Below are 14,333 nucleotides of genomic sequence, written 5' to 3'. Positions count from 1 at the left end.
CCCCTATTCCTGTTCAGGTCCTCTGTTGCCTATTCATCAACCATTTATACTGGGGGAATGAAACAAGGTCACCAGTGGGAACCGGCTACCTGCTGGGAGCAAGTGTTCACCTGCTGCTCTCCACTCCCACCCTCCCACTCCTCCTGATCCTTTCTCCTTGCTAACCCGCCTATACTGGTCCCTGCGCCTGCTGCAACTGGGTGTTCCGTTCCATTTCCAGTCATGTCAGAGACGCATGGCTGCCAAACATAGAAACGGATGCACCAGAAATGCCCATATTTCTCCATGACCCGCATCAGTCGTAGAGCTGTCACGCATCTCATTAGCCACAACCAGAAGCTGCAGTTGGACCCTAATAGCCATTCATCAAAAGAAGGTCTTCTCCCTGCAGTGCCTGAGCAGACAATGGTGCAGGTGATGGTTACGGTGGAAACGTCTGGTGTGATTTATGAGGTGGTCCCCCATTCTTCTGTTTGAGTTGCCATTGAGCAAGATAATGAACATGATGCAGCTTCAGTCCCAAACTGAAGGTCAACAGATTGTTGTGAGTGTGTTTAATTATTATTAATTGCATTGTGTTTTGGTGAAGAAGAATACTTTATTTACTCTTATTTCTTCTTGACCCTATTTTGCGCGCTGATAGCATCTGTTGATTTATACATGAGGATGTTGGAGTGTGATCCTTCCGGGAATTCTTGGCGTTCTAGCAGATAATCCAGGGTACAGAATATATCAGGAATAACAAATGGGTTGTATAGTTAACCTCTTTAAGATCCGCAATTGTGTCACCTCTCTGTGTTCTCACACATGTAAACCACCATGCAGCTTCCAGTGACTCCTTGTTTTCAGTTTAACTGATGCCCCATCATCCCCCTCAAATCTGTAAAAGCTCTCCGCTTCTCTCTCTTTATTTCTAAGGCCTCAGAAGGGAGCACCACTTTTATCTCTCCAACTGTGAAGCCCTCTGACTCCTGCAGCAAATAAGGCAGTAATGATGACAACATTTCCTGGAGGGAGCTGATCTCTCGCTGAGCCCATGTCCCACGTCCCCACATCCCCAATTAGCCAGTACAGCCCAGGCTAAAGAAATGAAATAAACCCCATGCAGCTCCTGGTGCCGCTTCAGATATATTGCACACAGAAAACGTGTCTGACAAGTAAAGGAAGCTAGAGGACAAAGTCAAGGCCTTCTCTTGTGCTCTGGATGTGCAGATACAGAGCAGCAACAAAGCCGGTTGGATTTCAGGAGGAGATCCACTGGAACTATTTTTGACTCTACAGTATATGTGAGACCTACAGTGGTGCACTGTCACCTGGGAGCCTGGATGTGTGGGGGTTGATCTATTTTTTTTTCAATAAGCATCAAAAAATGATATAGGAGGGAAACTGTGTATAGCAGACACATCACTCAAAGGGGACAGGACGGGAGAGTGGAGTCTTGAATAACCGTGACAGATATGATATGATCACTGAGGATTTAATTTAATTATTGAATTACTGCTGCAGTGTGGATGGGAATGCCCCTCCCAAAGACGAAAGACCCAGTAGTATTAGGAGAGAGTGACATAACGAAAAAGCTCAAAATCTCTCTTTCATTCCTGTTTTTCCTCTTTTTCAGTCTCCCTTTCATTCTCCTCCTATATCTGAGAATACCCACTTCATCACTATGCTCTTGGTGGGTTTAATTACCTGGGGATGTCTTGATAAGAAATGATTAAGTACGTGAAGCTAAAGTCATTAGGGCAAGTTGGAAAGTCTGCAGAAATTAATGTAAAATCTTTTGCAGATTCTGCAAGAGTCTGCAATCTGGCAGTCTTTCACCTATGGGGTCACAGACGTTAGTGAGTTGTAAGTAAGTGTGCTTTCCATAACAATGAGATGGCAAAAACATGAATACTAGACTGTAGGAGCATCTTTCCCAACAACCTGATTACTTCTAAATTGCCCTACATTGCCTAACAACTAATTATTTTTTTGTTTTTTCTTCTTCTTTAGTATATTTAATTGGTAAAGAAGAACAGGTGCAGGAAAGTCTTTGGCACAGAGCACATTAGTTACTGTCAACAAAGATCCATTTTAAGGGAGCTTGTACTGAATCTAGCTTTGTGGGTGGCAAAGTGAAATCAGACGTTGAGTGAAGTTAGGTTGTTGTAATGCCAGAATTTTAAACTTTAATTCAATACTAGTATAAAAAGCAATGCCCAATACCCTTTAGTAACACAGAAAGAAGAAAAAACGTCCTATGCACACGAAATAGGATAATTTGAATTCATTAAAAGATAATATTCCTGATTTTCTTCCCAGTTGTTTAATCTGTGCAGCCTTGGGTTGGTAAAATGTATATATAGATATCAGTATATCAAACGCCTATTTGTCCATACAGCAATATAAAAGTTACTAGCATGAAGGCAGGAAAGTACCCACACCCAAAAGGGAAAACTCATTAGCCAAACCTGCCTGCTGTATCATGTTTGGACCATCTGACCACTTGTGATAAGATGAGAACATGCAGCAATTTGGAAATCTCCCTAGAGTTCCCATGTATCAAAAATTAAAAACACCAAATGAATTGTTGTATGTTTATTAATGGTTATCTCCATTCATAGCTGAGATTATGTTGTAAAATGTATTAAAATATCAGACATATAACAGTTCAAAATCTGATTTGACAAACACACAGAATTTGGCCAGCAGGCACAATCTGTGCAGTAAAGTTAACAGCCAACTTCGGTACTTCCTGTTCTGAGGAGCTGCTAGATTGAAGTAAGGGCAGCTCTGATTTAGGAATTCCCAATACACCAGATTGGAACAAAACAGGAAATCATGACTCAGACTTTACGCACAAACTGTATACAGAACGAGGAATAGAAAATGGACTGCTCTTGCGGTTTGGATCATGTACCAGTTTGTGTATCTTGAGTATTGTATCTGTTTTTGATACTTTTCATTAAATCCTGCAAGGGCTATCTTTCTAAGAAACTCTTGTCGTCTAGAATTGTTAAAATTTTCCACAACACAATTGAATGTGGAAATTGGATTGTTTCTGATAACATACTGAAGTATCGATACTGGACAACCTTAACTTGAAATTCTAAGGAAGTAGAATACATGTCAGGCTAAACTTGTTGTAAATCTGGGAGCTCATACTCAAACTGATTAGTGATTGGAATCATGAGTTGTTGAGGAAAAAGTCATCTGTTGAATATGACATGAGGGGTTGACGTGCATAGGGTGTGGGTGGGTGTTAATTGGTGTGATTGTGGTTCGATTCTGCAGCTCAACTTTCGAGAAGTCTAACATGGAAATATATGACAAATGGATCATTGTTGCCACAGAGCCTGTTATCCACAGCTACTTTAAATGGGTAAGATAAGGGTAATGGGATACTTGGACATGGCTGCTGAGGCTTCCACCTGCAGCCACTGGGCCTCTATTCAGTCGAGTATATATCCTGGGTTTCATTTTATTTCTACAGACTGTTAAAATTACCAATCTCAGCCTTCATTATGTAATAATGGCGGCTCTCTCTATCTAAGAACAACATATTTTGGAATATTTGTTCGCAGTAACAGAGTTTTAAGAGGCTTTAAGCCCCTGTCAGAAGCTCAGAAACATCTGTTGTGTGTCAGGATCTTCCTATATTGCACAAGCTTAGAGCTATGCTGAAAGCTGCTCCAGACCTCCAGACCTACACAGCACTGGTTAACACCACGGATTAAAGACAGCTCTTTAAAAACCCTTGGATTATTCCCCATGTCCGTGTATACTTTGACTCCACTGCGGCATGCATGCTGGAGTTTTCTCTGTTCCTTTTCCTCTAATTTATGCCATAAACAAAACACATTTCTGGGTCATAAATTCGCAGTCAGCTCTCTTGAGCATCAACTTTGTAATTCATGCTCCCCTCCCTCCCTCCCTCCCTCCTGCCCAGTATAGCTGCTGCTTCTTCCTCCAGTCTCACATCGCTGAAACACATCTGGACTCTGTCATATTTCATTTTGTTAAACACGGGGACGCAGCATACAAGCAATTATAGCAATACAACCCAAGGGAGAATAGTTGAGAGCAAAGCACATGATGTAGATGATGAATTTGCTGTATTTAAATGTTTTCTGACCTCACCTGCACTGTGTCTGCAATTGTAATGCCTTAGCACAGTAATTTATCCATGCATTGTACTTGCCACACATTACTCTATGCAAATAATGCATTTTGTCATGCTGCCATACAAATTCCCAGACCATTGTGCACCAATTATAGACTGGAAAGGATGCAACTGGCATCTGTATACTAGAAAATCACATTTAAATCAGCAGGTTACTGATTTTTGAGTGCAAACATGGAAGAAAATAGGTGGGGAAAGGGATCAGGAGTGTAACATATAGTATGATAAATGTCCTCAGCAGAACTCGTTTTTCACGTTGCCCAATAATCACCACCAATAGAAATGCAGTTGGCCCGCCCCTGCCGGTCTATTGTGAGTCCGCGTTCAACTGGAAACCACTATTCCAGACTCGGCACCAAAGTGGCGCACCACGACATGCACAGCTGAACAAGGAGTGCGCCTTTGAAGATGCTTGGTTGTCAAGCTACAATTTCTGGTAAGAGACTCGCTGTTTTATGATCTATTTTTTTTTAATCAGCATCATCAGTTCCTTCTGCGTCTTTCCCACCGTGCGTTTTTCTTTGTGTTTAACATGATCCCTCATTGACTCCTAACAGGCTGTGTCGAGGTAGAGCAGGGTTTGGAAGTCTTTTTTTTTATTGTGTAACATAAAAGGTTTAGTTGAGGAGTGTTTTTGATCGCGAATAAATCGACGGACAAGAGTTTTGATGTGAGGAAGGCGTTGGACTTGGAACAATGCGCACTCCAGTCCTTTTTACTTTTATCCGAGACATTAAATGATCATTTTGTTGCAGTTTTATGGCGATATTTCGGTTTGTGTTAGATATTTAATGCATCATGTGTCAAATATTCGAGAGACAAAGTAAAAAAGGAGGAGAGAATAGCAATATTTTAAGGCGGATATCTTTAAAACTTTTTTTTTTTACTGCAGTGATGTTGCGATTAAATTCTAATAAGTTGGTGAGACGAATGAGAGCCTGTTATGATGCGTTTGAATAAAGCTATGATTATTACCACGCAGCTCTTAGTTGTAGCGTTAGTTATGAAAGCATGGGCTTCGTCAGGCCGTGGAAGAGGTGTGGATGTTTGTCATCTGTCTGCACCTTGTGAGCCCTAAAATAAATGACAGTGTTTGGTCGTGTTTTTGCGTCGCTGTGGGATCTGGACATTTTCAGTGTACCTCCAACCTCCACAGCACCTCATTCATGCTTCACGGGCTTTTTCCCACAGAAGGAAAACAGATGCGCCGTAATGTCAACAGTCGATTATTCATGCAACATTGCGCGAAAAATATGCGCCCCCGCAGCTTTTGGACGGACTGAGCCGGCCTCCTTCTACCATCCTGCCAGACGAGCAGCTTTTTTAGGGAGACAAACCGAGTAGTTGGCAGCTTCCTGTTCAGCACCGTAGACAGAGACACTGTCCGACTTGTCCACACCCACTTCTGGTCCACGTTACTGCTGCCCTTCTCCTTTCAAACACACACAGAGGTCCGCCTACGCTTTATCAGTTTTAGTACGGGTTGACTTGCTCTCGCCCGGGAGGCATTTGAGTGGTTATTGGATCCCATATACTGAGAAAGTCTCCATAAACAGCAGCTGAGCACCGGTGTGTTGTTTGCTAAAGCTCCGTGTTCTACTTTCCATCCGTGGGAACTGCCTGTAATAACTTGCATCATAAAGGGATGTCATCATCATTATTTTTGACTGTTGAGGTTGAGGGAGCAACACCCAGAGCAACCTTTGAAACCATCTTATTAATTGCTGCTCTGAAAGGAATTTGTGGAATAAGTTATTCATGAACCTGAGCCCTAAGTCATACACAATTAGGCGTGATTAGTCAAATTAAATACCTAGCTAGCAGCACAATCAAGGAGGGAATGCTTGAGTCTGTCTAATTAATCAGCCTTATCCTGCCATTATCATTCACCACATGTGGTGGGAACTCATCAGCAGATGTCTGTAATCATGATAAGTGTTGGTGGCTTCATTGCCCTTTGGACCAACAGCTTCTCCACTACTGTGTATGCATACAACAAATGCAAACACTAGAGTAAACAAATGGCTAATGGCTCATATTTGTCTTATTGTATGTGTGTGTGTGCTGTATGTGAAAGACGGCGTCATCTTGAAGCACAGCTGGTTGATTGTGAAGTGGATCTGGGTGGGAAGCAGGAGGGAAGAGTGTTGGTAGGAGAGGTTGGTGCGAGAGAAAGAGAAGGAGAGTGAGGTGGAGAGAACATGCCTGCTGGCCTCCTGTCTGGACACATTACATTTTCATAGGCTGATATCGCACCGGCACAGCTGAATATAGATAAATAGCACTCCTTGTTCTCCGCTGTCAACTTGGGTATTTGTCTCTGTTTCGCTTACATCATTGTATTTATAGATCCAGCAGCAGCAGCAGCAGATGGATGTTATCTGTTGGTTTACTGACCATCTGATGACTAATAGTGCATCTGCCTTTGGTGCAAAGAAGCCGTGTATAGTCCTATACCTGTAGGATAATCTCGGATACAGCGGATTAACCCGCTGGTGGATCCATGATGAGCAAAATGATTTCCATTTTTTCTTCCACCCCATTTTGCCCCAGAAACCAACCACAGTATTCCCACACTGGAATATTAAAGACTCAGCTTAAAAATCTTTTGACATTAAATATTCATGAGTAAAAAGTAAAAAAACAACTTCAAAACATCTTTAGGTTTAAAGAGTTTAACACACAAAACGCAAAAAGGCTTCATCAGGACTGTGTAGGTGTTGTTTCATCTGATTTGATTGACAAACAACCCACTAACTGTCATCAGATTTTGATTCAAATGTTACTAAATCATGATTGTAGTAGACAGTAGTGTGACATCTTCACTGTTTTTTTACAAACCAGTAAGAAGGACACAGAGAAAAAATAATTACGTCAATAATCTCTCATGTGATATAACCAAAACTATTCTCACTGTGGCAGAAATACTGTATGTGCAATTGTTTTGGATTTCTTCATTCATGGAATAGTGATTTTTCAGGGTCTTTAAAGGTATAATATGCAAGATTTTCCGAAAAGGAAAACAATGTATAGACGCGTAGAAAAGTAATCCCTCTCAGTTGTCACTTAGGACCAACTAGAAGTGTGTGTTTGTATCTGCAGAGACTCTGCTATCGCCTGTATTTTCTCTTTTCATTTTACTTGCAGTTCAGGACGTTTCTGGGCGTCACCCTTTAGTCAAAAGCCACAAAAATAATGAACACAGTGCTGAAAACAATGCAAATATAGTTAAACTCCAAGTGTTAATATGGGGCCATGGAGGAGGGGCAAAATTTGAATTTCTACAAACAGTAAGCGACAATCCCTGCATAGTATGCCTTTAAAGGTATTAAATGTAGAATTTCATACCCTTAAGTCCCTTAAAACTTCAGGTTATATCCTGTTCTAGTGGCGCATATTATGAAACAAATTTGTAACTAATTGTCACACAGTGTACCGCGGGCCTTTGTGGTCCCGGAGGGTTAGTTGCCCGCTTTGCCTGGTCGATAATCCTTGTATGTATAATAAATCTGGATTACATGTGTAATCTCCCAGATAAATGAACACAGTCACTCTGTGGCTCAAAATGTCTAAACCTTCTTATCATGTAAATCAGTGATATTCAACTTACGGGCTGAATAGATTTATTTGACAATTGGATTTTTTTGTGCTTAAAAAAAAGCTTTAAACTTTGTGCCATGCTAAAAGAGCTTAAATATGTTATTCATTCTTTTGCTGGTAAGAGGAGTTTTGAGTGATTGCATGATGGAAGATGTTTGTTGTTGTATAAACTCTTTCAAATGTAGCCAAAGATTTGCAACATTGCAACATGCAAAAGTCAGTTGCAGCTTAGCCTGGCATCATCAGACTTATTTGCAAACGCATACGAGTCTGTAACCTCTTAGTTCATTATTGATTTCATAGTGGCGTTCAACGGGCACAGACAAAAAGGTCTCTGAATAGACCTAAAACCAATCAGACCAATGAAGTGTGTGATGTAGTGCTGAGAGGCGCATGCAGGTTGGGGCGGTGCTTGGTCCTTTTTTGAGCAGGATAAAATTGGCGGCCTGGTCTCAAATTTCGTCAAAATACAGCAAAAAGTCACCAAAATATGTTTCTGAAAACATTTGAGACCAGAAATAGGCAACACAGGAACAGAATCTTGATTCATATTTGATCAGCGCTGCCTGGTTTGACAGTTTGAGTCTTGTGAGTTGCGATGCCAGTCATTCCATCAAACCTGCCTTATATGGGATAAACGGTTGTGATTGGCCAGGAAGGGAAGAGTGACAATACGCTTCTGCCAGAGCAAATAAAACATGAGCCTGGCAGATTTGACTGGTTTCCAGGCCAGTTGCAGCTATTAAATGCAATAAAATATCAGATTTAATGGCCATATAGGCCAAGTTAAACATTTAAAAAGGAAAATAATTTGAATGAAAAATGAGTCTTTAAAGTAAGTTGAATATCCCTGATGTAAATCATGATCTAAAATCTCTTTTCTACTCTGTGTCCTGCAGGTTGAGTGACAAGCCTGCTGTCCAATCGCCGCCATGATAGCCACCGGTGGCCTGCTGCGCATGAACAGGCGCCAGGATTCCCTCCGCTCCAAAAACCGGGCGGAAAACAAAAGGAAGCGGAAATCCAAGAAAAAGAAGAAGAACGACGTGGTGGTGGTGAAGGGGAAGCTCAACCTGTGCTCCCCGGCCGGTTTGGTGGCCGCTGTGGGAGTTATGGTTCTCATGGTGGGGATTTCCATGGCTGTACTGGGCTACTGGCCCAGTCAGAACCAGCAGCAGTACCAGGAGCGCCGCAGAACTGGAGGATACCACAACAACAGGATGAGCTACTCCAAAAGTCCGCCTGTTCCCTCTAACGTGACCCGTCATAAGCCTCCCACTGGACAGACAAGTGTCAACCAGAGCCATTCTAACAGCAGCGCCCCCGAGCCCTCCCCTCACTGTGGCTTCCTGTGTGACTTCCTGAATAATTACCTGTACTCAGACAATCTGAAAGTCTTCGGACCGCTGGTGATGGGAATCGGCATTTTCCTTTTCATCTGCGCCAATGCTGTCCTCCATGAAAACCGAGACAAGAAAACCAAAATCATCAATCTGAGGGACATCTACTCCACCGTCATAGATCTACACAGCATACGCTCAAAGGAGTACTCGCCGCTGAACGGTTTGGTGAACTACACTCAGTCGAGGAGTGCGGAGGGCCCGTCGGGCTCGTTCCCTGCAAGCGGGATGCTTACTCGCAGCTCCTGGCCCTCCACTGGACTCGGCTTCCAGGGCGAGTTAGGTGGCGATGACGTGTTCAGGCGCCCGTCGTTGGCCAGCAGGCCTCGGAGCTGGTCCAGAGACGTCCAGACCTTCACGGACACCGTCTACAGCATCTACAAAGACTACAGCAATAGCAGCGAGCAGGCGCCGCAGCCCCGACAGTGGGAGACCACCTCCATCGTCACCTCCTCTGTGAACGCTTTCACCCTCCCTGTGATCAAACTGAACAACTGTGAGGTGGAGGAGTCCGAGAGGGCCGAGGCAGAGGGACACTCGGAGGAAGGGGTCGTAATCGAGACCACCGCTGAATCCATTACGGAGGAAGGACAAGCCAGCTGCAGCCAGACTGACGAGACAGACACCAAGGAGATGGACGCCTCGATTACAGATTCTCCTCCGCCACATCAGAGCAACGAGGACATAACCACAGACACGGCTGACCAACAGGGGGCGCCGCAGGCTCAGCCTCAACCACAGTGGACCCAGCTGTTCCCTCCATCACCTGTTGCCAGGGCAATGGGGTCACGGCTGTCGCTCAACTCCCTCACGGATCAGCCCAGGTCTGCACGCCGCTGCAGCCTGTCTGTGACTGTGTGTCGTCAAGGGGACAGAGCCAGGCGCTTCAGCTGCCCTCGTCTGGAGCGCTCCAACAGTAAGGGCTACATCAAACTGGCTGACCTGGGGGGCGAGTCCTTCGAAGCCCCCGACACGGACACTTCTTTAGTGGCCACCGAACAGGAAGTAGCAGCAGATTCAGCAGCAGATTCAGCAGCAGCAGCAGCAGCAGCGGAGGACGAAGCTCAGGGAGAGGACGATCTGGTGACACCCAGCACCTCTGCAGAATCCTAGACTCTTTTGTTTTTGTTTTTTGCTGATGAGCCTCTGAAAACTGTTTGATGTCTTGTTCTTTGCTTCGTACCTTCTTCTCTGATCGCTGATGTGAAGCTGGCCATGACAGAGGAAAGGCAACGCGGGGAGTAAGCAGCTAAGGACTATTGAAACATAGCCATGAACACTCAAGAGCACGGCTCTTTATAAATACCACATCCACAGCTCAATATTCAGATGTAAGTTTTCTATTTTTTCAATGTAGCAAGAGCAATACTAAAGACTTGTATGAAGATTTAGTAAAGATTTGTATAAAAAAAAAAAAGAATCAGATCTGAAGAGTTATAACTTTTCTTTTGTATAACAGTAGGGCAAACATTGTAGCTTGTAGGATTGCCAAAACTGTCACTGGGAACTACTGTCTGACATGTTGTACTGTAGCATTAAAATATGCCACAGAAAACTAAATAGTCTAGAAACGTTTCTCTACATTGTTATGTGAATACCACGTGAATAGGTGAACTGAATTGAATCTCAGGTAGACGTTTGGTTTAGGATTGGGACCTTGAGGACAAGGTCTTCCCTATGTGCACACTTGTTTATATGAAACTTTCATGGTTGAATAAATTTAACTGTAACACCTCCTGTCTGGTCTCATAGGTGTCCTTGTGTGGCGCGGAAAATTATTAATTCACTCCAAATAGTTTTATTTAAAAAGTTTAAATGAATGGGATGAAAAGCTGTGGGGCTATGAGGGATTTAGTGTGTGGTAAACCTGCAGATGGTCTATAGATTTTGTTTTCCTGCACTTGAGAAGCACTTTCTCATTACTGAGAAAGACTGCAGTGGTATTGATGTTACACGGTCTGTGCTAACTGAACTGAGACCAGTAACCTATAAGCGACCTTTAAAACTGTCTTTTTAATAATTGGCTTCACTTTTAACAGAGGGAAATTAGCAGAGGCTCATCTGCTGATTCAGATGGACGACAAATTAATATAAAATCCAACATACTACAGTGTTAGTAAGTGGTTTTGCCAACTTGAGCCACTAGAACAACTTTAGTTTGCCTTGGCATTGATTTGAAAACATACAATACCATTTTCCCAAAAGAAAACTCCCTTGCTTACTTGGTGTTTCGATTCTGCACTTATTTGTTTGAGATTTTCCTTTAATATGTCCCCTTTATGTATGTGCTTCTTCTAAATAATTATGATGCCACATTTGTACGTATTGTTATGCAAAGCTTTCAGTGGTGGTACAAAATTTGAAAGTACTTTTCTGGATTTAAGACTTCTACCCTATACATTTCAGAGGGAATATCATATTATGTAATTTCACTAGTAGGTATATTCACTAGTTACTTTGCTGGTTACTGTAAGATTTTACATACATGTTGCACTCTGCCAAATATGTGCAATTATGCTAAAACTAATCCAGTCTAATACAGCAGTACTGCAATAAAACCCACCTTCGTGAAGCAGCCAAAATAACCATAAAGTCGGATCAACGCCTCTCTAAACCAGTTGAACATTATAAATAAACTCAGTTCAGATTAGTAGCAAAGACAATTACAAAAAAAGTACAATCATACAAATACAATGGAATTGTATGAAATGGGAGACATAAACTAGTAGCAGCTTGAGAAAAGAAGCCACTATACACTATGCAAGTACATGTATTTACAATAACATTTACAACCCTGACACTTAATTTTCCTGACTCTAACTACTAAACATGTGATTCATCAGTACAAGCATTGATTAAATAAGTAAACACAGTAACTAGAGAATTATAGTGCAATTTAAAAGGTAGAATCTATCACCGAACTGTTGTATTACTGTATTTACTGAGTTGATAATCAGTGTTACAGATTTAAACTGCCCAGTAGCATAATATAGTTCAAATTAGCTGCACCAGCTATAAAATTAAAAATCCAATTTATACATCAGTAAAAATAATCCAATAATATACTGTGGTATATAAACACAGGACACTGGCAGTAGCATTCTGCTGCATAAGGAGTGCTTTTTGCTTTTTTACACTATATTTATAATATATATTTACTTGAATAATAGCACTTAAGTATTAACTTAAGTATTTCTATTTTGTGATACTTTATACTGCTTCACCACTAGGCTACATCTCAGAGGGAAATATTGAACTTTGTACTCCAATTATTAATTAATTGACTTGATGAATTAATGATATAAAGCATAATTAACTAACAAAGTATAATGTATCATTGTAGATAAAATCAATATTTTTTTAAGTGGAGCCTGTGGCATTTTGCCAGGGGTCCCTTAAAATTTTTCATATATTTGTGATTGTCTGCATAATAACCTCCAGAATAGAAACTATTTTATAGGCATAATATATATATAAGTCCCAGGCTAGGCCAATTATTGTTCTCTTTTTATGTTCTTTTAATTATTTTGTATTTTTTATGTATTTTTTATAAACAATATATATGTTGTATATTATTTCAATTAATAAGAATTCACATTTTATTGAACCTATGAATGCTTCAAAAGTGAAAATCTTGATATATGTGTGTGTATGTTCTGAAATGTGTTTAAATTAGTGTAAGAAATCTCTATTATATATCTAATTTTATTATTAGCTGAGAAAAGAGTGAGGACATCTGGATTAAACTATCCAGCAGTATATACATTACTTAAAATGAGCTGCACTTTTACACAGTAATGTATCACTAATTATAACCCAGTTCTGAAATGATACATTCTGCATAATGAGTACTTTTGGTCTTTTTTTAATGCTAAACTTTTTTTTTTTTTTTTTACAAAAGTAACATTTTGAGTGCAGGACTTTTCATTCTAAGAATATTTTACCCTGTAATATTACCACTTTTTCTGAAGTAAAGCTACTGGTAATGGTGTACATTTTTCTTACTTATGTTAAGCATCTGAATATTCCTACACCACTAAATTTAAAATTACAGATAGATTTTAATGCTAAACTTTTGCACTGTTACTTAAATAACATTTTGATGCAAGACTGAACGTTGCAGGTTATTTCTGTACTTCAGTATTACCACTTTTAATGAAGTTAAAGAGTATTTATTCCTCCTCTGACAAACACAAAAGTATTCAGATCCCTTACTTAAGTAAAACTACTAAAAGCACGCTGAGTTACTCCACTACCAGTCAAAGTCCTGCATTCAAAACTTACATAGTACAAAAGTATCCGCATCAAAATGTACTTAAAGTATCAAAAGTAAATATATATTCTAAATATATTATTTGATTATTTGTATTGATGCATTTATGTAAACAGTGTTTTAATTTAGTAAAGATAGTTTTAACTACTTATTATACTGTTACTGTAGGCTATGAGGTTTCTAAAAAGGTCAATTTTTCAATATTTATTCATGTTAAATCTGGAGACTAGTAAAAAAAAGTACAATATTTGCCTCAGAATGTAGTGGAACAGAAGTATAAAGTTAAATAAATTGGAAATACCCAAGTACCTTTAAAAGTACAGTGAGTAAATGTACTTAGTTACATTCCACCTCTGAGTAACATGAATATGCAGCCAGGCTTTTGCTGATAATGCTGTACATTAATAATGCTTCTTTTTCCTATATAAAGCATCTTATACTTCCTCCACCGCTGCATTTCACATGCATTCATATTTTATCAACATTACCTACCAGTTCAGTCACCGCATTCAAAACTTACATGGTACAAAAGTATCCGCATCAAAATGTACTTAAAATATCAAAAGTAAATATATATATTCTAAATATATTATTAGATTATTTGTATTGGTGCATTTATGTAAACAGTGTTTGAATTTAGTAAAGATAATTTTAACTACTTATTATACTGTTACTGTAAGCTATGAGGTTTCTAAAAAGGTCAATATTTCAATATTTATTTATATTAAATCATGCTACTTTTTCCTATTTAAAGCATCTTATACTTCCGCCACCGCTGCATTTCACATGCATTCATATTTTATCAACCTTACCTGCCAGTTCAGTCACCTTTCAGGGAAATATTTGCACTTTTATCATGAAGCATCTACATGCAGCTCAGCCTGACGAGGCCATC

At 40.3% G+C, this 14,333-nt stretch overlaps 1 protein-coding gene across 1 annotated transcript; it reads left to right on the top strand.

The window, feature by feature from the left end:
* The first annotated feature begins 4,506 nt into the window (after positions 1-4,506).
* Positions 4,507-10,902, top strand: LOC131980596 (transmembrane protein 200C). Its single transcript, XM_059344852.1, has 2 exons — positions 4,507-4,601; positions 8,665-10,902. The coding sequence occupies exon 2, from the start codon at positions 8,698-8,700 to the stop codon at positions 10,276-10,278; it is 1,581 nt and encodes a 526-aa protein (XP_059200835.1). The 5' UTR covers positions 4,507-4,601; positions 8,665-8,697; the 3' UTR covers positions 10,279-10,902.
* Positions 10,903-14,333: the final 3,431 nt, after the last annotated feature.

The sequence above is a fragment of the Centropristis striata genome, chromosome 11, assembly GCF_030273125.1.
Source record: "Centropristis striata isolate RG_2023a ecotype Rhode Island chromosome 11, C.striata_1.0, whole genome shotgun sequence".
NCBI lineage: Eukaryota > Metazoa > Chordata > Actinopteri > Perciformes > Serranidae > Centropristis > Centropristis striata.
This window is presented reverse-complemented; position numbering and strand designations above follow the sequence as displayed.